Here is a 27,040-nt window from a genome sequence, read left to right as displayed (position 1 = left end):
GAGTTAAATGCACCAGAGGTCCATTAACTTGTGAGGAGGTTTCGGTTAGGTCCATCAACTTTCAAAGTGGCTTTTTGGGTCTATAAACTTTGTACGCCGTATCACCTAGGTCCATACCTCTCCACTTTGGCTTCTCGTGCTGACGTGGCATGATGCCTTGGCCATGCAGGCCAGCCGCAGCCCCGCGGGCGCGCGAGCAGAAGCCGGTGGACGGCGCCGCGCCACCCCACTTTGGAAGCTTGTATCTCTCCAACCAGGCCGAATTAGACTTTGGCACTTTAAGCAAAGTTGGAGATGTCGCGTAGCTCTACAACATTTGTTACTACCTCTTGTGCCAAAACTAAACGGATTTGGAGTTAAGAGGGAACAAAGATTGATGTTTCCGTGTATTTTGCGGTAGTATTGGTTACAGGATTGAGAAACGAAGCCTTCCTCGGCGGCGTGCGCTTCGACCTCTCCAACGTGCCTGTCCGCGACCAGCCCGATGGCCCGCTGGCGACGCAGTGGTATAGGCTCGAGGGCGGCGAGCCCGGCATGGTGACGTGGGACATCATGGTGGCGGTGTGGATCGGCACGCAGGCCGATGACGCGTTCCCGGAGGCGTGGAACACCGACGCGCCGTACGCCGCGTACACGCGCTCCAAGGTGTACCAGTCACCCAAGCTCTGGTACCTGAGGGCGTCCGTCATCGAGGCGCAGGACCTGCGCGTCCCGGCGCCGCCGCCGGGGCTGCCGTTCGACGTGCGCGTCAAGATACAGCTTGGCTTCCAGTCGGCGTGGACACGACGGTCAGTGGCCAGCAGCAGCGGCTCCGCGTTCGCGTGGTCCGAAGACCTCATGTTCGTCGTGTCCGAGCCGCTCGACGACAACGTCATCGTGCTAGTGGAGGATCGGTCCATGATCAAGGAACCCGTGCTCCTCGGCCACGCAACCATCCCGGTGACCACCATAGAGCAGCGCCTCGACGAGCGGCTTTCTACTCCGGGCGGCTGCACCTTCGGCTCTGCCTGGAAGGCGGGTACCACGTGCTCGACGAGGCGGCGCACGTGTGCAGCGACTACCGGCCGACGGCGAAGCAACTGTGGAAGCCGCCGGTGGGCATGCTAGAGCTCGGCATCATCGGAGCGTGCGGCTTGCCAAGGGGTCGACGGACGCGTACTGCGTGGCCAAGTACGCGGCAAGAAGTGGGTGAGCACGCGCACCATTACCGACAGCGTCAACCCACGGTGGAACGAGCAGTACACGTGGCAGGTGTACGACCCGTGCACTGTGCTCACGGTCGCCGTGTTCGACAACTGGCACATGTTCGCCGGCCCCGGCGACGAGCGGCAATACACGTGTCCACGCTGGAGAGCAACCGGGCGTACACGGCGTCGTACCCGCTGCTGGTGCTGCTGCGGTCGGGGCCGAAGAAGATGGGCGAGGTGCAGCTCGCCGTGCGGTTCTCGTCACCGGCATAGCTCCCGGACACGTGGGCCACGTACACGACGCCGCTGCTGCCGCGCATGTCGTCGCCCTGCCACACGGGCGCGAAAACAGGCCAGCCGCTGTGGGCGCGGGCGAGCCGCCACTGCGGGCGTCCTGAGGCTCGGTTTCCGCGCGGACGTCCCGCACCGGCAGCAGGTGCTTGCGCGCGGCGCTAGGCTCGACGAAGTCGTCGCTGCCGACCGGCAGCTGCTTCGGCGCCGCCGGCTCTTGCGACCCCGACGTCGGAGAGGTCGAAGCGCACGCCGCCGAGGAAGGCTTCGTTTCTCAATCCTAAAGGAAGTAACCAATACTACCGCAAAAATACACGGAAACATCAATCTTTGTCCCCACTTAACTCCGAATCCGTTTAGTTTTAGCACAAGAGGTAGTAACAAATGTTGTAGAGCTACGCGAGATCTCCAACTTTGTTTAAAGTGCCAAAGTCTAATTCGGCCTGGTTGGAGAGATACAAGCTTCCAAAGTGGGGTGGCGCGGCGCCGTCCACCGGCTTCTGCTCGCGCGCCCGCGGGGCTGCGGCTGGCCTGCATGGCCACGACATCATGCCACGTCAGCACGAGAAGCCAATGTGGAGAGGTATGGACCTAGGTGATACGGCGTACAAAGTTTATGGACCTAAAAAACCACTTTGAAAGTTGATGGACCTAACCGAAACCTGCTCACAAGTTAATGGACCTCTGGTGCATTTAACTCTTTAACTTTTGTGCGGGGCATAGGAGTCTTAACAACAGCAGCCTTTCTGGTTCAATTCCAAAATCATTGACTGCTATCACTGTACTCCAAGTTCTGTAAGTATTTGTTTCTCAGTTTGCATTCTTAGTTTCATTTTAACTAGGAAATGTAATATGGAAATTAAATGTTCTATTGAATCACAGGGATCTGTCAAATAACAAATTGTCTGGAGAAGTTCCATCAGCTGGTTGCCCCCTTTTCTCCACCTCCATACAAACCCTCCAACCCCTGTGCAATCACCAGGTGATTTATTCAGATCGTCTAGTGAAATCCTTGAGTTCAATAGGACCTTTTCTACCTTGGTCGGATTTATGTACCTCCAAAACAACCATAATGATGTCTAGTCTGGAGATCAATAAGGAAGAACTGTATTTTTCCTGAAAATTAAGATGAAAATAATAATTCGTAATAAGGGACCAGGGCTTTACAATTTTGGTACTATGATTCTGTGCTGCACTATTAGGCTGTGGCTCAGTCATATGTCTATGTTGTACTGCTGTTAACTGGCTATAGTGACTAGTGAGATACTGGGATAAGACTGGAAGCTACATGACCTGTACCTCGTTTTGACATCGAGAATCTCTTGTGTGCTGCAGGCATGCAACGCAAGTCAATAAACTACCTTATCTTTTTTCTTTTGTCCCTATCCTGCATTAGTAAGACAATAATTATGGGTATGGAACATATGATTTTGCTGCTGACATCTTATTTTGTGCAGGAAGTAGCTCTTCCAGTACTGGAGCAATTGCTGGTGGAGTGGTTGCTGGCGCAGCCTTGCTATTTGCTGTTCTGGCTACGGGCGGAGTTGGCGCGGGTGGTGATGAGGCGGCCTCTGGGCCTCGCCTTGCCAGGTTACGCTGCAGCTTGTACGCGTTCTGGTGGTCGTGCGAGCACCTGCGAGCTGCAGAACTTCCTGGGGCAGTAGCAGCAGGCGAAGACCGCATGGAACCTGGGCGGCGACCAACGGCGACGGGTGCAGCTCTGACATCTTATTTTGTGCACGAAGTAGCTCTTTCAGTACTGGAGCAATTGCTGGCGGAGTGGCTGCGTTATTGGATTTTTGTTCTGCATACCCCATACCCGTTAACTGATCTTTGGCTAGTTTTGTGGGATTCGACAGATTTGTTGATACGTATATCTGACAGATTTTGTAATGATCTGATTGGTAAAAAACTGACATATTTTGATAGCACAAATCTGTCATCAGATGTCTAGACAGACCCAAAAATATTAATATTTATGATACTAAATAAGTGTGACCAGTTTCGTTATCAAATATATTTTTATCTAGTCTTATAAATATTATATACTTTTTTATAAATTTATCAAACTATAAATAAATAGTATGAATAAAGATAGAAATACAATTTCAACCTTTTTAGAATGGAGATGCTATTCCAATAGCACTAAGGGAGTAAGGGTATGTTTGTTTCAGTTTTTTGTTGGCTTCTATCAGCTAGAAGCTGAAACAAACAATCTAGCTGTTGAGCTGGTTTTTTAAAAGTTAGAAAGTTGGCTTGTGAGCAAATAAACTAAAAACTGAAAAGCATATTTCAAGTAGCTTTTTTGGTTTCTGGTGTTTTAGAAGAGAATTTATGACAGCTAATGGCGGTTTTCGCTTCAGATAAGCTCTGTTCGCTTGTCTTATAATCTGTACTTTTCAGCTTGTTTTTTCAGTTGGAACAGTATTTTTCTCTCACAACAAATCAGTCGGAACAGTGTTTTTGTTTATTTTTTCAACGAAGTATGGATGGTTCTGTCGGTGGCAGTTGCTAAAGCTGCACACACATGCCCAACATTTCGTGCAGCCGTACCAGCTTATTTGAACAGCCCCATGGCCAAAAAAAAAAAAGAGCCAAAAGGCAAAAGCAAAATAGCTAGCTTTTGTGCTAAAATTTTCAAAAAGTTACAGCTCAAACAAACGTGCTCTAAGAGTCGCGTCCTATTAACAACCAAATAGACCACATAATTGCGCAGCTAGCCAGTACATTATTACATTTTCTATTATATTATGTAACCTTGCTTCAATTTCTTTAATGCTGGTATAGGTTGGTGGGAGAACCAAATGGTCCAAGAAGAGAGGGAGGGTTTGGACTGTGCTTTAAAAAAGTAATGCATAAATTAAAACCTAAATCTATCATACTTCCATCTTAATCTCACTCTAAGCCTAAACAAGCCTTAATCTCGCACTAAACACTACGTAAGCAAATATGTGATCAATTAGCACGAAGTGGTGGCATGGAATGCTCTCAAGTGTAGCAGCAAATTTTCTCCTCTTCAATGTACTCCAGGCCTCCAGCCCACTCCTAACACCCAAGCAGGGATGGAGTTTAAATAGGCCCACCAATCTCAACTAGCCATTGTACTTCTACCAAAAAAAAATGCTAGATCATCCCGTGCATACAAATTTTTTCCACCAGTGGTGGATCTAGCAAATAGGTTAGGGGGAGCTTCTTCCATTATCTTTCATCTCTAGCCCCTCTTTTTAAGCTTCCATGGATACTAAATTTTAGGGGGACTTAGGAGGGGCTCGATTATGCTTCGAGTAGTGGTAGCGGTGGTTTGAGCCCACCCTGCCCTAGTGCTAGATCCGCCCCTGTTTCCCACTAGCTTTTGCAACATATCTATTTAGGGCAGTCTCAGTGGGGGTTTAGTAGACTTTCATGGAACGAAATAAGCTGACAAGTCATAGTATAGATAAGTAGAGATGATAAAAGAATGAAATGAGTTTCATAGAAATGAAACTTGTCTACAGCGCGATTGCTACAAGGTTGTGCCATCTAAGAGACTTAGCGCCCACACTCACCAGCCTCATCGACTGTCATTTCGTTTGCACAGCAACGGTCACTTCTGCCATCCCCAACTGGTAGTGGATTAGACAGATCACCGGCGGCTTTACCGTACCGGTGATCCAGGAGTACACATGGACATCTGGGATCATGTGCGGGAAGTCCAGCTGAACGACGCCGATGACACCATGGTTTTTGAAGGTGGTCTGCGAACGGAACATACTCCACACGATCGGCTTACAGAGCGCTTCACTCGGCTTCGCACCGCCCCATCCCTGGCTGAAAAAGCGGATTTGGGGCACCTGGGCTCCACTACGGGTCCAGATCTTCCTCTGGCTCGCGGTGCGTTGAAGGCATTGGACTGCGGACAGGCGACTCCGTCATGGCCTCGACGCGCTTGACCACTGCTTCCTATGCGACAAGGAACTGGAGACCATTGACCATATCATAGCATCGTGTTTCTTCTCTAGACAAGTTTGGTGGCGCATCCTGGCGGCCCTAGGCGCAGACACTTCCCAGGTTGGCAAGGAGACCCTCTTGTCGTGGTGGAACTCATGGTGGACGCACTGTACAGGAGACAAATGGCGGGGGGATGACTCATTGTCCGCGCTCGTTGCGTGGGAGCTATGGAAGGAGAGAAATGGAAGGAGAGAAACGGGAGATGCTTCTGCGACAAATCATCCATGGTCCTGCAAGTCCTTGCGCGCTGATCAGGCACATCGTAGACCAATGGATCGACGTCGGGGCGGCTAAGCTAGGTTGTCTTTTGCTTGAGTAGTCGCCATGTACTCCGGCGGGGATGAGCTTATTATAACACCCTAAGGCCCCCAGCGCGCCCGATTAGTGGCACGTCGTTGTAAAAACTCACTTTTCTCGATCTTAATACAATGATGTGTAAATCTTTTGCGTAATCGAGAAAAATATATGAGAGTTTTGAAAACTGGGACATGAAAGACATGCCTTAACATTATTAAATATTTTGGGTGAATACTCCGGTGACATGACCAGATTGTCCGGGGCTTGATCTTTTTCTACCACTTGCCAAACTCGACCTGTTGAAAAACAATATGCGATATTCCTATGCTCACAAAGTCACAGTGCAAATTAGTATGATGTATTCATGAGAGATAGTATATGCTGATATACAAGATTTTGTAACGATTTACGCACAGATTTAATATTTATATTTATGTCTGCAAATATAGAGCTTACATGGTTACACTTACACTCATCGTCTGTTTTGCGGGCCAATTAATCTTCGTTGCGTGGCCATATATATATAGTATATACTTACACAGACTTTTTATTCTGAAATACGATACGTACAGGACAAATAAACAAACATTCCAGTTGGCACAAGTTAACTGACGTGGCTGAAACATTCCCTGATATAGACCCTGGGTCCATAGAATTTTCTCCAAGGCAGGTTGTCAAGCACGGCCAAGCACAAAGTTCCAGCCGATCCCTCGGTTAAGGAGCAGGAACCTGACATGGGTGATGAACTCGCCGCCTGTGCAGAGGTTCTTGGCGTGGAAGCCGGCCTCACATCTCGTGGCGAGGTGGAAGAGCATCTCGATCCAGACCGACGCGATCAGCTCCCACACACGATCACCGCCTGTTCCGGGGTCGTCCTGGCCGGAGAGGAGCATGCGAGCAAGCCTCAACGCGCGCGGCAGCACGGGCCTGATGGTCTCGTACTGGTCGCGCGCGAACTGCCCGTACGCCCCCTCCGCCGGCACCGCGTCTCTCTCGGCGGGGTCCCTGATCTTGCTCACGACGGCCTCCAGCACCTCCCTGACGGCCTCAGCGTCGTCGGCGTCGACCTGCTTCGTCTTGCCGTGCTCCGCGAGGATCTGCTTCACCTCCTCGCGGGCCTTGCGGTGCGCCACGTGGCCCTCGCTGCTGATCAACACGCGCCGCTCCAGGACTAGGTCCATGAGGTAGTTGGAGACCTCCATGGCCAGAAGCATGTGATCATCCCGGCTGTCGCCGCCGCCGCCGTCCTTGTTGCTGGCGGCGAGAAGAGAGCACATGTGGGTGATGAGGTGCCACATGACGACGCTGGTGGAGAAGTCCACCTTGTCGATGCTCTCGTACAGGTCCGAGTCCTTGGCGAGGCCCCTCAACGACAGGATGCCCTGGCCTCGGACGTGGCTGAACTGCTGTATCCTAGTCCAGTCGTTTAGCTCGTTGCAGATGAGCTCCTTGGTCCTGTCGGAGACACTACGGGACTCAGTGAATTTGCCGAGTGCCAGGGGCACTCGGCAAAGCCCAATTTGCACTCGGCAAAGGCTTTGCCGAGTGCTGCACTCGGCAAAGAGCACTCGGCAAAAAAAGAGTCGGCAAAGACGTCTTTGCCGAGTGTCTTTTATCGGGCACTCGGCAAAGCCTTTGCCGAGTGCCGACACTCGGCAAAGTTGGAACCGAAAAAAAACCCGAAAAAAATGGGAATTTTTACCAAAAAAAATGGAAATTTTTTTTTAATTGGTGGAGGCCCCCACCGGTCAGCGCCCATCCATCTCCGGCTTTTTTCGCGTAAATTTCACGGCTACGCGGCCGACGGGATTCGAACCCAAGACCTCTCGCTGCGCACAAACCTCCTCTACCACTACACCACACTGTCACTTGTGTCTAGAATCCGTTTTAGTTCCCAATATATTATACTAAACCGAGTGTAAATTGCTTATTTGAGGCCATAAATGAATTCAAATCAAAAAGTGGTCAACTACAAAGTTTTATAAATTTTTGAGATCTACAATTTTCATTTAGTAAGTTTTTCCATCCGAGGTCGTTTGAAAATTTTGAATTTTAAATTTGAGAGATTCAAACGTAGTTTTGCATGATAAGATAATTTCAAATCAAAAAGTTGTCAACTACATAGTTTCATAACTTTTGGAGATCTACAATTTTCATTTAGGAAGTTTTTTCATCCGAGGTCGTTTGAAAAATTCAAATTTTCAAATTTTCAAATTCAAACGTCATTTTTGCATGAAAAATGATTTCAAATCAAAATGTTGCCAACTACAAAATTTCATAACTTCTCAAGATCTACAAAGTTTATTTTGGTCATTTGTTCATCCGACATAGTGGTAGTAACATTGTTCACAAATCATATATATCTCTCTTCTATTTTCATGAAATTAATATGAGAGATGTATATTTTATGAACAACGTTATTGTCGCTTTGTCAAATAAAGAAATGACCAAAATAAACTTTGTAGATCTTGAGAAGTTATACAACTTTGTAGTTGAAAAGTTTTTCATTTGAATTCATTTAGGGCCTCAAAAATTGATTCGAAAAACTGATTTGCCGAGGGCCAAAAAAATACACACGGCAAAATACCTCTTTGCCGAGTGCCAAAACATAGGCACTCGGCAAAATACGGCTTTGCCGAGTGCTAGAAAAAAAGCACTCGGCAAACTGAGAGTAAATTGCTTGTTTGAGGCCCTAAATGAATTCAAATCAAAAAGTGGTCAACTACAAAGTTTCATAACTTTTTGAGATCTACAATTTTCATTTAGTAAGTTTTTCTATCCGAGGTCGTTTGAAAATTTTGAATTTTAAATTTGAGAGATTCAAACATAGTTTTGCATGATAAGATGATTTCAAATCAAAAAGTTGTCAACTACATAGTTTCATAACTTTTGGAGATCTACAATTTTCATTTAGGAAGTTTTTTCATCCGAGGTCGTTTGAAAAATTCAAATTTTAAAATTTTCAAATTCAAACGTCGTTTTTGCATGACAAGATGATTTCAAATCAAAATGTTGCCAACTACAAAATTTCATAACTTATCAAGATCTACAAAGTTTATTTTGGTCATTTGTTCATCCGACATAGTGGTAGTAACATTGTTCACAAATCTTATATATGTATCTTCTACTTTCATGAAACTAATATGAGAGATATGAGAGATGTAGATTTTATGAACAACGTTATTGTCGCTTTGTCAAATGAAGAAATGACCAAAATAAACTTTGTAGATCTTGAGAGGTTATACAACTTTGTAGTTGAAAAGTTTTTCATTTGAATTCATTTAGGGCCTCAAAAATTGCTTCGAAAAAATGATTTGCCGAGGGCAAAAAAAAATGCACACGGTAAAAAGCTTCTTTGCCGAGTGCCAAAACAAAGGCACTCGGCAAAATACATCTTTGCTGAGTGCCAGAAAAAAACACTCGGCAGATGAGCTCCTTGGTCCTGTCGGAGATGGGGCGCAGCTTGGTGTCCCCCAGCAGGCCGACGTGACGCATCATCCTCGCGAGACAGCCGGCTTGCTTCTCCCTGATGCAGCCGGCCACCAAGTTGTACTGCGCCCACTTGTTGGACCACAGCGGCTTGTGGTAGGGCCGCACGGATTTCAGCGACCAGAAGACGGCCCTGGTGAGCCTGCTGCCTGCTCCCAGTTTCACCCGCAGGAAGCAATAGGACCGGAAGGACAGCACGAAGGTGAGGATGGAGAGCACCTCCAACGCCACGGCACCGGCGAGCAGGATGTAGGAGACGGCCACGTCGGCGGCGCTGTAGTACGACACGCCGCCCTTGCTCCTCGTCGTCGTCGTAGCAAATAGCACCAGAGCCGACGAGGTGGTGGCGAGCGTCAGGAGCGGGAGGCCAAGGGTGGTGAAGACGACCGCCGGCAGCCTGCGCTGGGCGTGCGCGTACCTCAGGCCGACCTTGGTGTAGAGATGGTCGTACATGAGTGAGAGCTGGATCTCGCCCATCTTGTACGCCCTGGACGGGAACCACTCCTTCTCCCCGGATTCCTTCATCTCCTCTATAATAGGCCATATCTGCGGTAGCAACCATGGCGCCACAGGGATGTCCATCAACGCGTTTATGCAGTTGGGGAAGCTGTCACCGGCTGCCTCCACGAGGTCGGCGTACTCCTCCTCCAGCCACCATTTCCTGCGGCCCACGATGTCCTTGTTGTACCTGTCGATCGACGCCTTCGATCTGTCTCCGGCTTGGTACCTCGACATGGTCTTGCAGAGATCACCCATGCGGCTTCGCTTGATCGTCTCCGAGGTGGCCGTCTTGAGCGCCCAAGTCCTCTCCGCGTACTTGATGGTCCCCGAGACAAACATGAGCACGACGGGAGCAAGGAGCTCTTCGTTGCCGCGCCGCCACGACGGCGACTTGGCCACGACGTAGACGGCGAGCACCACCTGCGTCACGAGGCCCAGCAAGTGGCGCTTCCACAGCTCGTTGTCCTGCATGGAGAAGGCCGTGATGGTCTCCTGCCCGCCCAGGTGGAGCAGCAGGACCGGTGCCCACAGGAGCACCAGCTCGTGCCGTGGCTCGCCTATCTTGAGGGTCAGGTGGCCGAGGACGTACACTGCGACGTAGTCCGCCAACAGGTACGCGAGCCAGAGCAAGACGCGGAGCACGGTCGACGCGTTGCGCCGCCGGATGCTCGCGGCGCAGAGGAAGAAGGCCTGCAAGGCAAAGCTGGCCACGACCAAGCATTGGAGCTCCCATTCGTCCCAAAGTTGCTGCGCGTTGGACAAGCTGCACGTGCACATGGGGATCAATAAGCTACTTACCAAAATTATATATTGCAACTTGGAATTAGCTACTTACTAAAGTTAGTTATATATTTGGGCTAAAATATTATTATACAAAAAATCTTAATTACTTCCCTCAAGTTCTGCCTGTGTGCAAACAACCCCTAAACTAATTTTTGGTTCCATTTAGTCTCCCAGTTGGTCCAACTTATCCAAACAAGATTTGTTTTGTTTTCGTTTCTCCGCGCACAAGTTGAGTTTAATTTTAAATTTTGTGAGGTCACAAAGCACATCATAATTCATTTTTCTTAAAAAATAATACCATAGTTATTATTATTATTATTATTATTATTATTATTATTATTATTATTATTATTATTATTATTATTATTATTATTATTTAATGATATATTAACCCTAGACATACAAGATTGTAGGAAATATAATTATGAAAAATCATAATGTGTGTCTTCAAAAAATATGATGTTTGTGTCACCTCATAAAATTTTATATTAACCCTAGACATACAAAATTGTAGGAAATATAATTATGAAAAATCATAATGTGTTTCTTAAAAAAATATGATGTTTTTTGTCACCTCATAAAATTTTACATTAGCCCTAGACATACAAAATTGTAGGAAATATAATTATGAAAATCATAATGTGTTTCTTAAAAAAAATATGATGTTTTTTGTCACCTCATAAAATTTTATATTAACCCTAGACATACAAAATTGTAGGAAATATAATTATGAAAAATCATAATGTATTAAAAAAATATATGATGTTTGCTGTCACCTCATAAAATTTAAAATTAACTCAACATGTATGTGAGCAAAGTAAAAAAGAAAATCTTGTTAAGCGGTAAATTGAACCAACTTAAATAGTTGCAGGAGTAGTTGAACCAATGTTAGTGTTTGCACCAAAATTTGGCAAAGCCCTTTAAAGGAAGGAATCGGCCGATGTGCTCACCAGCCAAGAAATATTCTTTAATTTGGGAGAAGAGGTATGAAGTCCAAGTGCTCCACACGTGAAGATATATATGAAAAAGCAACAGAAGCAAGAAGATCAAGGAAAATGCGCACGTCATGACTTGAGACAATTATTATAATATATCCTCACGCACGGTGATTGTTGTGTTCGACCACGTTTCAATCCAAGCTCAGCATCACAAAGTTGCCTTGGATAATTAATTTGGATTAAATGGTCAGAATCCAGGTGCCGCCGGCGTAAATGAAAAAGAATAGAAAGGGAGGAGGATTAAAGGAAGAAAAGCAGAGTCGATTAATCTGGCATCAAATGCATGCGTGCAATCTCTGATGGCCTCGGACTCTTGTTGGTTGCCATAAACGGATAAGCGTGAGGTGTATGTGCATGAAAATATCCCCAGATGAATGCATAGGGGAAGGAAAAGAAACATTATTTATTTAGAAAGAACATGACGCCAGGCATATATCATGGAGAGGGCAGAGCAAAGGAGCACGGAGAGGTATCAGACTTGGACTCTGTTGTTTGGCAAGATTGCACGGCAAGCCCAAGAGTACCACGTGATGCATGCATTGTTCTAGTGTACATCGACAGACATATTATACAAATACACGTACACAGTAGATGCAAGGATATGGCAAGAAAAGAAAAGACGGCGGTCAAGAAGGCTTTATTAGCGATGACTTTAAATAAGGGAATTAGAGTCCATGTATTTTTTGTACGTCCTATCGTTTTCTTAGACAAGTCACGTACGGAGGTTATTAGGGGCCCTTAGTTTAGGATATAAATATGTACCCGTTATTGTAAAAGACATCCACACATCAATCAAAATTAGTCTTTACTTTTTCAGCCTCACACCAACCCTTAGGAGTAGGAGTAATATAGCTTTTCGACGAGTTCTTCAGCAAACAGGGCTACATCGACTGATCGACCTCCAGCTTGCATGTGAGTACCGTCACGACTTGTATTGTACTTGTAAAGCTGTATCAGTTGATTGATCTTTTATGAGCCATAATATAAGTTAGTTATCGATCTATATCGTAGTTTGTAAGGCTGCATCAGCTGATTGATCTCTTACGAATCATAATATAGATCAAAGTTATCGATCTTGTGTTAAATAACTTGTTGTTTAATACAATATCACCAGTTATCGAATCTACTAAGATTAGTAAGATTTTCCTTACTGTTTTTTATTGATTCACCAGTTATCGATCTTGTTATAATTAATATTTTATTAATTATAACAAATCACCTGATTGAGATAGAGATAGATCGGCATCATATCATCTTAATTGGTCGTCCTTTGATCTGGTCACATTTTAAATCTCATAATTGAGGACTTAATTCCGCTAGATCGGTTATTTTATCTCTATTCCAATCAAACATAGTATGCATTCAAAGACATGTTTCAATCTTAAATAAACTCACTAGTCAATGAGATCTGATCTAATGACACTACCATAGCTGCATCGATCCGATCGAACCTCATTGGTAAGACTTTAGATTAGAAATTATTGATTAGTGGTTTTGTTTATGATTAAGATATGTACTATGTTTGTTTGATATGCCTGCATCGGTTATTTTTGCCGATTTGCCTATACTCTCACGCATATAGCATGTTTTCTTGAATCTATCAACATATAGATGGTTTTATAGATTATTTGTCTTTAGTTTATTATCATTATCATAGCTGCATCGATCCGATCAAACCTCACTGTTGATGATAATAGATTAGACTCAAAACTGTTTGTAGAATCATTTATACTAGATAGTCGATTTGTTCGCATGTTATACTTTTTTCATTAAACTTATCGGCTCGACGCTTTATATCATTCATTTTCCATTTAGCCGATGATGTTTTCTGATGTTCCATGAGCATCGGTTATTTTGATTCGTATCATTATCATTTAATATTAGCCGATAATCCTTGATTTAAAGATCTTCGTTTTATGGATACGCTGGATATCGACTATTTAGTCGATAGCCTCATTGAATCGGCTATCTAGCCGTACATTTGGAATTGTTTGGTGCAACACCGACATGTTTCACCTTAAATTACTGATAAGATTTTTTCTCCTTGTCAATTGTAGGTCAAATTGACTGGCACATCATTGGGTTTTCATAATCGACTAATTCTGTGTTGAAGCCATGCAGATCTCTAGTCTCGTTCCACTTAGATCTTCTGGCTTGCTGTGTGTTGATCACATCGCCACATTTTTGTGTCAACAGTTAGTTTACTCTGGTGTCCTAAAATGATAGTTTTGAATACAAGGTACAATAGGCACTAGGGGTGAAGATAAGGCAAATTGGACAAGTGTGCATGTCTTGTGGAGTGCATGAATTTGTGCTATAGAGATGTATACATGGTGAACATTTGGTCATAATCACCGCTTTTGCATTTTGGTGTGGTGCGCCTGTACCCCTAAACAGCTAAACTCTCTATATAGATTAAGATCCGCCCTGATAAGCACTTGAATTCCCAACTGTATATGTATTGTGGACACACATGGAAAATTAAACGTTCAATATGGATGAAAAGACATAAAGAGCAAGTAATTGGTAGACGAGGTCTATAACACCTATATAGAAGTATTATAGAATATCTGCATTGTATTAGAAAATGAAAAAAAGTAAACATAAACAATTTTGGTTATATATGGGTTTCTACTAACTTCTGATACTTTCTTCTAAGATCCAATCCAATTCAAGAGCATGTATTTATAGACTAGTCATTTGCTTTCACATATATATACTCTCTCAATCCTAAAATATAGTGCATTCTGGTCATTCCTAAATAAAATAAGGGAGAGTGCAATAGGCGTATATACCCCTCGCTTAACCTCCTGATCTATTGAAATCTGATTCTATTCTACATGATTAAAGGGTGAACTCTTAGTCACCTTATATGAAATATGACAAGTACGTACATAAATTATTTTCCTTATACAAAATAATCACGTATTTTTATTTAAGAAAACATTATCTTCTTGTTCCCTAAATGCACTATATTTCAGAATAAATTTCAAATGCTAGAATGCACTATATTTCAGGACGGAGGGAAAATGAGATAATTATAATATTATTTTTTCTATCTCCAGGTTAAATACGACTTAAACCACTTCATGAAAGTCAGGGAGAAAGTTATAGTTCCTGCTGCTTGATGCCTTGATGAAGATGTAAAATTAATGTGGTATTTGCTATATATACTAGCTTACCTTAGCGGTTGTTTTGTCTTCTGGTCTCCACTTATGCGTTTACTGATTATCATTGCGACAGTACTGGGACATGAACCGACTTCGCTAACAATCAGTTTTAGCTCATTGCCAACTGCACCCTGGTAAAAGAAAAACACTATCAGGTCTCTGTATACTTTCTAATTGCTAGGAATAGAGACTTTAGTGAAAAAATACCCTCCAACAGCTTCTTTAATTTTTTTATCCAAACATAGTCATCTTCTATTCTAGATTTCTTCTAGCCAAAGATAGAAAACGAGAATGACTCTCTAGAGTGCACACAAGATAGAATAAAAATGTTAAAGTGTGGAAAAAATAGAAAACGATTTATGTAAATAGCTCTCCAAATGATAATTCAGAGTGTCATTTAGAAAGACTCTTGGAGATATTGTTAGAGCATCCCCAACATGTACCCTAAACCATTAGCGGAGCCAAGATGAGCACCTCAGGGGGGGCTAATCAATAGAGATTTAGAACAAATGTCGAAGATTAACCGTGAAATTACGTTTTGCTACAGTAATTATAAAGGAAAACCAGTCTCACGGGGGGGGGGGGGGGGGGGGGGCTGCTGCCCCCCTAGCCCCCCCCGTGGATCCGCCACTGCCCTAAACGAATTCTATTATGCTTTTTAGTCGTAGAGTAAAACAACTTAATCCAACAGACCCTAACACGGGTCCCTATTTTATGGAGGCCCTCAAATCTCCTCTCTTAGCTCCGTCTCCTAGAGGTGTGTAGGGAGCTCCTTACTTCTTCCTACGAATTTTATTCCCCGCACAACTCACTGTCGCGCACCTTTTTCTTCATCCTGACTCTTCCCTCGATGGATCCCTATCTCCTTCACGGTGCGGCTCCCAGCGAAGCCCTAGGCCCAGAGTGGCTCCCCTCCTGTAAACTGTGCCATCCCTGGCGCGTTCACCCGCCCCTGATGTGGCATTTCATGTGCTCCTCGACCTCGCACCCTCATAGCTTAGCCGATTGTTGGAACGACGACAGTGCTCGTTGCCCTCATGACCCCATAGCGATTGGAACAACGATGGTCTCCTCACGTCCTCACACCCCCCATAGCTCAGTTGATTGGAATGATGTGGATATGATGAATGACGACTGGGTCCCATATACCAGTGTCTACTTAGAATGGATTACAAAGCTCCTTTAGAGTAGATACAAAAAAAAGATCCTCAAAAGCAAACAAAGCCTTCAAATCAAAGTAGTAACCTTGATTTGAGGGCTCCTTGTTGAAGTTGCTTTTAGCTAGGCTTGGTGTGGTGGTGGCACATACTGGAAAATAACTTGTTCATCCACATGCAAATGAGTGTACTTAAATTTCTAAACATGCAAAATGATGGGCCAGCTTAATTATACCTCTATCTTTTTAGTGGTAGGCTCCTGTCAATAGCAAGACGCCTGCGATAACTCCAATAAAAGTGAGTATGCGTGTATGCATGTGAGCATATGCATCTTATTACATATTAGAAAAAGCAATATTACGGATAGATTAGTTCCACAGATAGTTGTTTAAACGTTGTAATCTGGCGACTGTGTCATCATGCACGCATTCCCATATGTTTTATTTACCAAGTTACTTTTGTGTTTTCATGTAGGTTATTAGAAAAAGAGGTCCTCAATTTAATTAGTGTCACTTAAAAAAGAAAAGAAACCCTTTTTCTTCTAAGAAAGAGAAAAAACAGACTTTTGTTCTTTACTCGTACACACGAGATTAGTCTTCTTTTCATCTGAATTAGCGTTTAGAAGATGTTTTCTACAATTATAGTCTTAGACAGCATATAAATTTATTAATGAAGTAGTACTTTTACGGTTCTTCACATCGCTTCCATGTCTAGGGCGCCTTTGATAGTTTCTAGATTCTTGTAGGAACATTTTAGATTTAGGTTTCCTTTATAAATGTTTCTTCGACAATCAGAATCACTACATATTGAATCAGATCGACTAGCTTGCTGGATTCTTTAAACTAGAACGAGTATCAAGAGAAATTAGGTTTTGGATGTTTCTCTCTGAACTAGCACAAAAACGAGAATCGGTTCTAACTAATTTTTCCCTAGAATGTTTCTCTCTTGTACGTGAAGTTTGGCAATGATTCTACTGAAAAACCTAAAACGTTTGTCGCCGCCACAACTCTCTATATTCACGCTCTTGTTTTATTTGCTCGACGACTATCACGTACAATGTACTACTGCTGCTGCAGCATGAGACTTTTGGAAGTAAATCATTGAGTTAATGCGCATGCACTTGATATATATATACAGAGTAAAAGTGTACATATTAAGGAAGTACGTCCGTCTCATTTTTTTTGCTCAGCGACATGTTTTCTTGTACTTTATGAAATGCACACCGCACTAGCGGACCTTCACAAGAATGTCAGCGTCATCTATTAACAATCAACCCGAGGGTACTATATATAACTCTCCAAACCATGTTTGTCTAAGATCCCAACCTGATATATCAGGGCTAATTGTTTGCTCTCCTAATAAAAAAATAGCCAGCTAAAAATTAGCCCAATGATATTTGTATCTTAACTAATATATTCTTGGCTATGGACAAAAGTATCCTTCTATTTTATCATTTCTCTCTCATCCGACACCACTAACATTTCTCTCTTCTCACCCACCCCCTCCTCTATGCGGCTCTCTCCTCACGCAGATGGCAACTAGCGTCCCTACCCCACTCCTCCGGTCCTCTCACCCATCGACGACTTGGAGCAGCGTGGGTGGCGGTCGAGGACATGATGGTAGCGGTTACGACCGAGTGAGGCCAGAGTGAGGGCGGTCGAGGCCGGCATGCATGGTGGGTTGACGCTAGGCCAGCGGTTGAAGCTGATGCAATAGATCGATGGTGGTGCGGTAGAATCGAGCCCGAGGCGGGCGAAACCCATCGATGTACATGGATGCACAAGAGAACGAGATGGAGGTGGTGCAGGCGACGATAGCGGGTGGGAGGTGGCATGGAGGGGCGATGACAATCGTGGTGGTAGCCGAGGACAAGTCCTGCCATGCATGGCGAGCTCGAGAAAGGCGGGCAGAGAGAGGGAGAGGAGAGAGAAGAGGGGGATAGAAATGACTTGTTGGAAATCAGTAGCACTTTTAGCCTCAATTAGCTGGGTTTGGAGAGCTAATGGACTAATAACTACTTGGGGAGGTGGCTAAAAATTAGCCCACCTTTTAGTCTTTTAGCATTCGTGTTTGTATCCTCCAAGGTCTAAAAATTACTCCCCCTCGATCCTAGAATAGATGACATTTTAGCTCTGGTCACAAAAATTAAGGAGAAGTCAAAAGTGTAGTGCATAGGAAACGAGAAGGAGAGAGATGAAGACAGATGTGTGTTGAGAAGTGAGAAACATGTACTACTAGGAAGTGAGAATGACCACTAATTTAGAATGGGTATAGAAGGTTAAAAAGTACAGTATTATGAAATGGAGGTTAGTACTCCCTTTCTGTTACTCGAAAAGCTAGAACGACTTACAATTTAGAATGAAGTTAATAGCCAGGAACTGTGTCTATGGATCATGCATGCCCCTAATAAACTATATAGGTGGCTAATGTTCAAAATATCTTATTATATATAGTAGTTCGTTGTGTTACCTGCACTATATCTTATTTAGCAGACTAAGCTCCGATCCGGCTGTGGACAACCGCGGATCCATCCATGGTTTGAACAGTGATGCGCAAGACGAGATGCAGAAATGCATGAGAAATGCCGAGAGAAGTTGCTGCTGCGATTCGTTTGTCAAATCAGTTTGCAGTCAGTATTGTACAACGTAACTAGTACGTACTACCAACAGTAGAATTTGAACTTAGGCTGTGTTTAGTTCGTGAAATTTAGGAATTTGGCTATTGCAGTACTTTCGTTTTTATTTGACAATTAGTGTTTAATTATGGACTAATTAGGCTCAAAACGTTCGTCTCGCGATTTCCAACCAAACTGTGCAATTAGTTTTTTTTCGTCTATATTTAATGCTCCATACACGTATCGCAAGATTCAATGTAATGGCTACTGTAACACTTTTTTGGAAAACTTTTTAGGAACTATCGATGCTGCCTCCACTGGACTCTGGAGGGCTGGAGGCCTCGAGCCGCTCTCATCGCCAGCCGCCGGCCCGATAAATAGCCTTGGCAGTTGGCAGCGTCGAATCGTCTTGCATGCTAGCTGAAACTCTCTCGCGTACTCCTCCTCCTGTATGCTTTGCAGCACCATGGGGACACGGTCACATGGAGGTGGTCCTCCGCATATATTCTTTCGTTACTTACAAGGTAGGAGATGCATAGCAATGCATTTATTCATGGTCGACTAGCAACGACAGGACTCCTTAGGCCATGCTAGCTGAAACTCTCTCGCGTACTCCTCCTCCTATATGCTTTGCAGCACCATGGGGACACGGTCACATGGAGGTGGTCCTCCGCATATATTCTTTCGTTACTTACAAGGTAGGTGATGCATAGCAATGCATTTATTCATGGTCGACTAGCAACGACAGGACTCCTTAGGCCAGCTTTAGTATTTATTCTCCCATCACAAGCAGCCGACAACTAAAAGATGCCCGGTGCCAACATAGCGCGTGTTTAGTTGGGTGAAAATTGGAATTTGAGCTACTGTAGCACTTTCGTTTTTATTTGATAAATAGTGTTTAATCATGGACTAATTAGGCTCAAAACGTTCGTCTCGTAATTTCCAACCAAACTGTGCAATTAGTTTTTTATTTCGTCTACATTTAATGTTCTATGCACGTATCGCAAAATTCGATGTGATAGGTACTGTAGCACTTTTTGGGATTTTGGGTAGCAACTAAACACGCGCATAGTCAGTATTTGCACTATCCCCCTCTTGTCTTTCCTTCTCCTCATCCCGTCTCTCTCTCTCTCTTTGTTCTATTCCCATCCTTTTCCTCTTTCCCTCTCCTCATCCCATCTCTGTCCATTCTCTTCCCATCCTCTATACTCCCACATTCGTTCTTGCCGATGCCAGCGCCCATGTACCACCTGCCACCCAAGCCCACCGGCATCCTCGGCTTGTTTGGCTTATTTTTTAGCCGGAACAGTGTTTTTTCTCTCACAACAATTCAGCCAGAACAGTGTTTTCAGCTAGTTTCAGCCAAGTTTCAGGCACACGTCCCCAGGCCCGCCAATAGACCCGCTCAAGGTTTGAGTACAAAGTGGGTAACCTATAAACGGTGAACCCAACATATACCAGTCCAATTCGGTGGGTTAGGGTTTTTTTTTTGGTGTTCTTGTTTGAAACTGCATGGGAAAAGGTCTACCTAACGTCCCCCAACTAAAAGATGTTGTTTACTGTACCTCACCTATAAAACCAGGTATTTTACCCCTTATAAATTATTGAAAACCGTCTAATTAACCCTCTAAGAAAATTTTGAAGGTGGTTTTATTGTCGTGGCATATTAAAAAATCTACATAACCTCCTAATGTATCAAAGGTTGAGTATTTAACCTCCTCAACTATAAAACCCGGTATTATAGCTTAAACCTGGTACTATAAAAAATATGATGTTATTGTTTATTTCACAAAGATTTATGACATTCATTTGTTTCATATAAATATCCAGGCCCTTCCACGTACATACATACAATGGCCCCGTTCGGCGTACCTTATAATCCACACTATTAAGCTTGTTTTTTCAGTCGGAACTGTGTTTTTCTCTCACAACAATTCAGCCAGAACCGTGTTTTCAGCCAGTTTCAGCCAAGTTTCAGCGAGCCGAACGGGGCCCATGTCGTAGGATAAAACCGTCATAAATGTTGACGTGGTGCTGACTTGGTAGCTCCTGTAAACGTCATATACTGAATTTTGGCCTACTAGACACTACACCAAAACACACAATGACAACCCAATAGAGATGGCAACGGGCACAAATCCGCTAGATTTTACCGTCCTAAATCCATGCCCATGAAAATTAGATGAACCCATTAAAACACCCATGCCCGTGATGGGTACAGAATTTTGTCCAAACTCATGCCCACGCGGGTTTCAGATATCCACAGGTCGAGTTGAAGCCGAGATCGAGGTCGGATATGAAGCGACCGATCACATAGGCAACCTCGCTTTGGTACCGGTTCTCATGGTCTTAGGTAACTACCAGATATATGGCCCAATGCCCATACGATGCCTAAGCTTACAGGGATCACCTACCTCGAGATATGTGCTACTTTTCCTCCAACTGCAATACAGATATATAAAACGTGAATACAGGTGGTATACGTATATACTGTGGGCCCACACAAAACTTGAGGGGGCTCTGCGATTTGGCCTGCCGGGCTCCCATTTGCTTTTTTTTATTTCCTTTTTGTTTCCTCTTCCTTTAGTCCCCAACAAGGCGACAGGCGACAGGGCCTCCGTCGCCGGTTCTGCCGCCGCCGCCTCCTCCAGCTCGTCGGCACGCCGTAGCAAACACCTCCAGCTCGCAGCCAAGCCGCATTCATCCCTCTACCTCACTGCGCTGCAGCATCAGCACACGGCGGCGGCTCCGACGGTGACCTAGAGGAGTCGCTCCGCCGCACGGCGCATGGACAAGAAAGCGCCACGGAGCCAAGGCGCCGCACCGCTGACATTCGCTCCGGCCGCACCGGCCCCTAGCCTGAATCTGCTGGTTTTTAATCTCTTGGCCTGAATCCTTTTCCCTACTGCTCTCGCCCAGATTCTGCGGGTTTGTAGCATGCTTACATCTATAACACTCTAGATAACTTGTTTATTCTTAGTTTTGGCATTGTATGCCTTCATGGGTAGAACCATGTATATTTTTTTTTTCAAAATGTCAAACAAGTTGAATCAATTTGCAGTTCTTTGGCATCTTCGTACAACCACGTCTCTTCTAGCAATCAATATCAGTATTTTACCCCATCTACCTGTTAGTTGATCTCCACGGCCTATTGGCCCTTTGGATCTACGCCCTGATCGGGGGCGCCCAACCCTAATGTGGTTGGTGGGCCCCTGTCACACATCACTATAAAAGATATATGGGGATCACGGCTCTAATAACGAGGTTGACCGGAGCCGCCGTAACCACCTACAGAGAAACCTAATCTGATCTAAAGAAGGGTGCTGTCAGTGACGGGAAGCCCCACCGACTCTGCTGTCGCCTCTGCATCGCCACTGGACATCGTCTCCACCACGCTGGACACCACCGCGCTGAGCTTCCTCGACACCATTGTCCACGAGGCTACGACGCAACTATGCCAGGGCGAACTAGAGGAACCCTAAGTAAGATGCTTACCCCGATCTACGGTTTAAGTGATACACTATGATCTAACAATGGTACCAGAGCCAAGGTTGCCAGTGTGTAGATCTAGTATGGGGTAAAGAATTGAAAAGAAATAGACGAAGAACAAGGGTTCAATCCATTTCGAATTGAAACCCTAACCCTAACCGGGTAAAAGAAAATAAAAAGAGACCGAGGGGTGGCGGACGTCATTCAACTCTAGGTCACCACCGCCACCGCGCGGGGGGAAAGATGCCGCACCGCCGTCTTCGCCGGCGAGCGGCAAGAAAAAATCAAAGGGTTCAACCGAACCCAAGCCAAAAGAAAAACGAATTGGGTTAATTCTGACCCTAACGAAACCCTAACCCTAATCCCCAATCAGCAAAGAACCAAGAAAAAATAGACAAGAAAGCAGAGAACCGATCAGATCTAGTTTGGATCTGAGAAGAAAGAGGGTTTTCTTAACCCTAACCCTAACTGGGTGAAAGAAAGAAGAAAAGAGAGGGATTCGGCCTAGAAGAGAATCAAAGCCGAACCCTAAACCTGTGAAGTCCCTCTGGGGAAGAAGAACAATGCCCATCCCGAAACCCTAACCCTAATTTTTGACCCCATCCCCAAATCAGGTTAATCCTAGAAGAAAGAAGGGGAAATGGAGAAGAGGAAGAGCCGTTTTGGCTTACCTCGCCGCTGCGCAGTGCTGCTGCCTCGCCGGCGCGCGAGGAGAAGAAAGGCCGAGCCGGGGAGCTGCTCGCTAGGCTCGGCCAAGGGGGCGCCGTGGCCAGGCCGCTCAACGGTGGCGCGCTCACCCACTAGGGAGCGCGCACGTCGGCGAGGGGGCCGGCGACGGCGCCATGGCTGCCCGCTCCACCGTTCACTCTCGCTCGGTGCGCCGTGTGGCTGAGAGAGAAAGGCAGAGAAGAAATGGACTAGGGTTAAAGGGGGTCAGCCACGTGGGGGAGCGAGGTCTCGTCTCCACGAACGACGACGCCATCTCTCTCTCTCGGCTCCGGTCGCTGCTCGCTGCTGCTGCAGAAAAGAGAAGGAGCGTGGGCGTAGAGAGAGAAGTGGGAGGGGCGAATGATGTAACACCTCGGTGTTAAGCATGCATTAATATTTTGCAAATCATGAGCATAATCATTATTATGCATTCATAAGCATGACATAAAATATAGAATTGAAACATACTAATGAAACATATGTGTTGCATAGTTTTATTTTGATAGATTGGATGCTATATTTCTTTTGCCATGTGTGAACCTTGATTGATCACTTAGACAACTTAGAAGTAATTAGAATGCAATTTGGAGCAAAATGTATATTCAAAGTTTTCTCAAATTTTGCTTTTAAAAAATAATCTTCTAAAATAGGGTTTTTGATTTAAATTAACTTTAAATCTATAGTTCAAAATCTAATTGGATTTTGGCCTTACTCATTTTGGCAAAGTTGTAGGGCTTGAAAAATGGAGCAACTTTTGTTTTTACACCAAATCTTGAAAATGCTTTTAAGTTGCTCAAAATGATGAATTTGGGGCTGTTTGAATTTAAATAAAAAAAAGAGAAGGGAGCCCGGCTTAGCGGGCCGCGCCCTTGCTTCTTGGCCCACGGCCGAAGCTGGCCCGGCCTGCCTCTGTGCCCGCCGCTCACGCGCCCACGCCGACCGCTCACAGAGGACGGCCGCCGCGTGGCCGCCGCTCGCCGGCGACGTCGTACGGGTGGCACCCCGGCAGGCCCCGCCACTCCACGCGCTCGCCTTCACTTGCCCGACCGCGTCGCGCTCCCCACTCGCCTCTCTACTTCGCCAGCCATAGCACAACAGCCGTAGCTCCCGCGCGCGCAGCGAGCTCCGCCACCACGCACCGCGCCTCGCCGGAGTTAGCTCGCCCGGCCACCACAGCTCACGGCCAGCAGCTACGTCGTGCCTCGAGCACCACCTCCACCTCGCGCACCACGTGCTCGCCTCGGTAAGCCATGGGAAGCTCCCCTTCCCCGGGAATCCCTCGTCGAAGTCATGGTCGAGCTCACCGGAGAGCTCCGCTCCGTGGACTCCCCCTCTCCGCTCCACCTCTCTCCCTATTTCCACGCGCACCAGCACCACACTGACGCGGTGGAGCTCGCCAGCCATTCCCCGCGCCATATCTCGGCCGGAGATGGCCGGCCAGCGTCTGGCAGCACCGGTAAGCTTGCTCCCGAGCTCCACTGGCCACGGTAGAGGTACCATTAGGTTCACCTTGTCATGGGGAAGCATCCGGTGGTGACCTCACCGCCGGCGAGCTCACTGGCGGCGAGAACCGCCGCGGCCGAGCGCCTCCCCTACCGTAGTGACTGACTGGTGGGGCCAGGGGGCCCACTGTCAGCCGCTAGGGTGCATGTCTGTGTTCAGATCCGGGTGGATCTAGCAATTTTGAACCGGGAATTTTAGAAAGATTAAAAGAAATGATTTATAGATTTTATTTAAATGCTTTGGAAATTCATAAATCAAAAAATATTGCTCCAAATTTGATGAAACAAATTTTGCTAGGTTTCTTGTGACTAGATCTATCTGTTAAAAATATTGCATATGGTTTTTGTGATACTTTTGTATAGGGTTTTATTTAATTCTTGTATTTGTTGTTATCTTAGAAAATGTCTAGTAAATAGAATAATTATCAGAAAAATATGGTTCTAGTTTTGTTAATCTCCTTTAGTGATGTACTTTGTAGGAAAAATATATGTCATGCATGTTCTGTAGAGAAATATTGATGTGTTGTTCAAGTGCCTTTAATTGATGATTTTTGTTATTTTAATAGAGAGCTTAAATTGTATAAAACATGTGTATGCTAATTTTTGTGCAGTGATTGTTTACTATGTAGAACATAGGAAAAATATTAAATCTGTTGTTTGATACTTTTCATAATACAAAGTATTTTCATGCTCATATTTATGCCATAGGTTATCATTTTTGTGTAGGCTATTTTACTTATCCAAATGCAATGAAAATTTTATGGTAGTATACTTAGAGTAGTACTATGCTACTGTAATTTTATCAGATTTTTATGAGCACCAGAAATATATGTTGCTGTTGTAGCCCTAATTTAAAATGAAATAAAATAATCTTCTTTAATGCATGTTTAGTTAATAATGTTTGCTTTGGTGTATCTTTGAAGCATCTTAGCTTGCCATGGTGACTTGGCATGTTAGTATAGTGGTTGCAGTAGTAGTATAGTAGTACATGTTCTTGGATGATGTTGACTACCTTGTAGAAGAGCTTTACTTCTACTATGTCCAATAAAGTTAAACATGTTCATCTACATTCCATGCATCATGATCATTACATGTCATCTCTCTGATGCACCTATGCATGAGCACTTATACATCTACATCATACAGGATCGCAGGAGGAGTTGCTAGTAGTAGTTCAGGAAGAGCAGACCGGGACAGATCCATAAGAAGTCCAGGCACAGGAGGTGCCAGAGGAAGAGGAGCAAGGAGAGGACTTGCCCGAGTGCGTGGATCATCAACCTAGTTCGTTCGAACAAGGCAAGCCCCGGAGCATTCTAAGTCTCCTACTTTATAAAAGCAATTCTTTCTATATATGAGTTTATATATTGTTGCATTAAGTTGTAGGAGTTGATTGAAACCGTTGATGCATTTATTACTATCCTTGCCTACCTTATTACCTTTTTACCCTGTTAGGTCGGGATCGAATAACTGCTTAGCCTTGCTTAGACCGGTAGCGATCGGTGATTTCCGGTCACCTACATTTATAGGTGGTTACTGGAAGAATTTAGCTATGGAAAGAATGATATCCTGGAATTAACCATGTGTGATGGATAATTGGAGACCGGACGGAAAAGTTGGAGGCAACTAGACAGGGATCTGGGGTGCTGTTAGTTTTCCATCTGTGTCGATTAAGGACCGATCGTTGCTCATCCCTCTTGTCATATTGAACACATGCCTCACATTTAGCTGGCCAAATAAAGTACCTTTCGACCACAAAGCTAGTGACACTATTCGAGCTAGGATAAACTCGGATTGGCAGACTAGTGCTGAAGGGGGTATAACAGGGACGCGAAGAGTGAGCCCAAGGTACATCCTGGCTGTCGGGCGGTCCCTGGGTAGTGCGGTCCATGACTGTTATCCCGCGGCTACTTGGAAAGTGTCATTAGTGATTTGTAGCTCACTTGATCGGTGAGTGTGGTTTGTGTGAGGAATAAATCACCAGCTGGTTAGAAATCGATTCGAATCGCCATCGCTCCTGGATAGTGAGCACTTGACTCGAGCTACAGCATCGTAGTAATTATGATGGAACACTAATGGTTATCTGGATGGTATGGGATATGCTAAATCTAAGTTGATAACTGGATGTTATTGGTTAATCAAGTGATTGCTATAGTATAGGTGCTTACCTAGATTGATAGGTCATAATAAAGATGATGCAAAGTACTTAAAATGGTTTCTTCATGATAGCTTATGCTTTTCACAAATGAGTCAGCTAGCCCACTAAAGAAAGCCTTGCATGATCCTTGGTGTTGCTTTATTTTGGTTTAAGACGGGTAAGTCTAGCTGAGTACCTTCTCGTACTCAGGGCGTTGTTCCCATTGTTGTTGCAGATGGTCAAATGTACTACGGTTATTGCATTAACTGCCTATACCCGGTGATGGGTGACAACTAGGACCAAGGGTAATGGTCACTCCGTATCTCTCATCTGATGCTTTTGTTGGAGATGACTACCTACTGGCACTGTATCTGAATCAAAAGTGTGTGTGTGGCTTTAAAACTATTTGCTTCTGCTATTTCAGTTTGAACTTGGGTTGTAATAACTTTATGTTCTAAACTCTGATGTATCCAACTGCCATTGCGAACTTTATGTAACATGGGACGGTGATTGCTAAACTTGTACGATCTTGGTTGTATGTCGATTGGTTTGAAATCCTTCGTGGTTTCACGGACTACCGGGTTATACAGGCTTAAGTTTGCTAAATTATTTGCTATGGCAGAAGATTTCCTTAATCTCGTATAATTGGTCGGTTCTGTTACAGCTGGCATCAGAGCAAGGTTTAGCAGGTTACTGTTCCCATGAGTATTTAAAACCAAAATTGTGTTTAAAA

The 27,040-nt window shown here is 44.8% G+C and overlaps 2 protein-coding genes and 1 long non-coding RNA gene across 8 annotated transcripts in view; 2 read left to right on the top strand and 1 right to left on the bottom strand.

Moving 5' to 3' along the window:
* The window catches only part of LOC136541506 (LRR receptor kinase SERK2-like), a 60,735-nt gene extending 57,256 nt beyond the window's left edge, over positions 1-3,479 (top strand). For all 6 annotated transcript variants that reach the window (XM_066533420.1, XM_066533425.1, XM_066533421.1 and 3 more), the window contains 3 exons: positions 2,202-2,273; positions 2,361-2,460; positions 2,936-3,479. In XM_066533420.1, coding sequence (XP_066389517.1) covers positions 2,202-2,273; positions 2,361-2,460; positions 2,936-3,142 — 379 coding nt within the window. In that variant the 3' untranslated portion in view covers positions 3,143-3,479. The remainder of the gene's footprint in view (positions 1-2,201; positions 2,274-2,360; positions 2,461-2,935) is intronic.
* Positions 3,480-6,436: 2,957 nt separating this feature from the next.
* LOC136543386 (uncharacterized) lies at positions 6,437-18,441 on the bottom strand. Its single transcript, XM_066535848.1, has 4 exons — positions 18,330-18,441; positions 14,716-14,834; positions 9,181-10,515; positions 6,437-7,217 (listed from the first exon to the last, which is right to left on the bottom strand). Exons 2-4 carry the CDS (start codon positions 14,766-14,768, stop codon positions 6,437-6,439), a joined length of 2,169 nt encoding a protein of 722 aa, XP_066391945.1. The 5' UTR covers positions 14,769-14,834; positions 18,330-18,441.
* Positions 18,442-21,031: 2,590 nt separating this feature from the next.
* On the top strand, positions 21,032-26,783 carry LOC136545306 (uncharacterized). The gene is made up of 3 exons (XR_010780985.1): positions 21,032-21,345; positions 25,320-25,469; positions 26,543-26,783. It is a non-coding gene; the product is annotated as an uncharacterized lncRNA (long non-coding RNA).
* The last annotated feature ends 257 nt before the right edge of the window (positions 26,784-27,040 follow it).

The sequence above is a fragment of the Miscanthus floridulus genome, chromosome 3 (assembly GCF_019320115.1).
Source record: "Miscanthus floridulus cultivar M001 chromosome 3, ASM1932011v1, whole genome shotgun sequence".
In the NCBI taxonomy this organism is placed as follows: domain Eukaryota; kingdom Viridiplantae; phylum Streptophyta; class Magnoliopsida; order Poales; family Poaceae; genus Miscanthus; species Miscanthus floridulus.
This window is presented reverse-complemented; position numbering and strand designations above follow the sequence as displayed.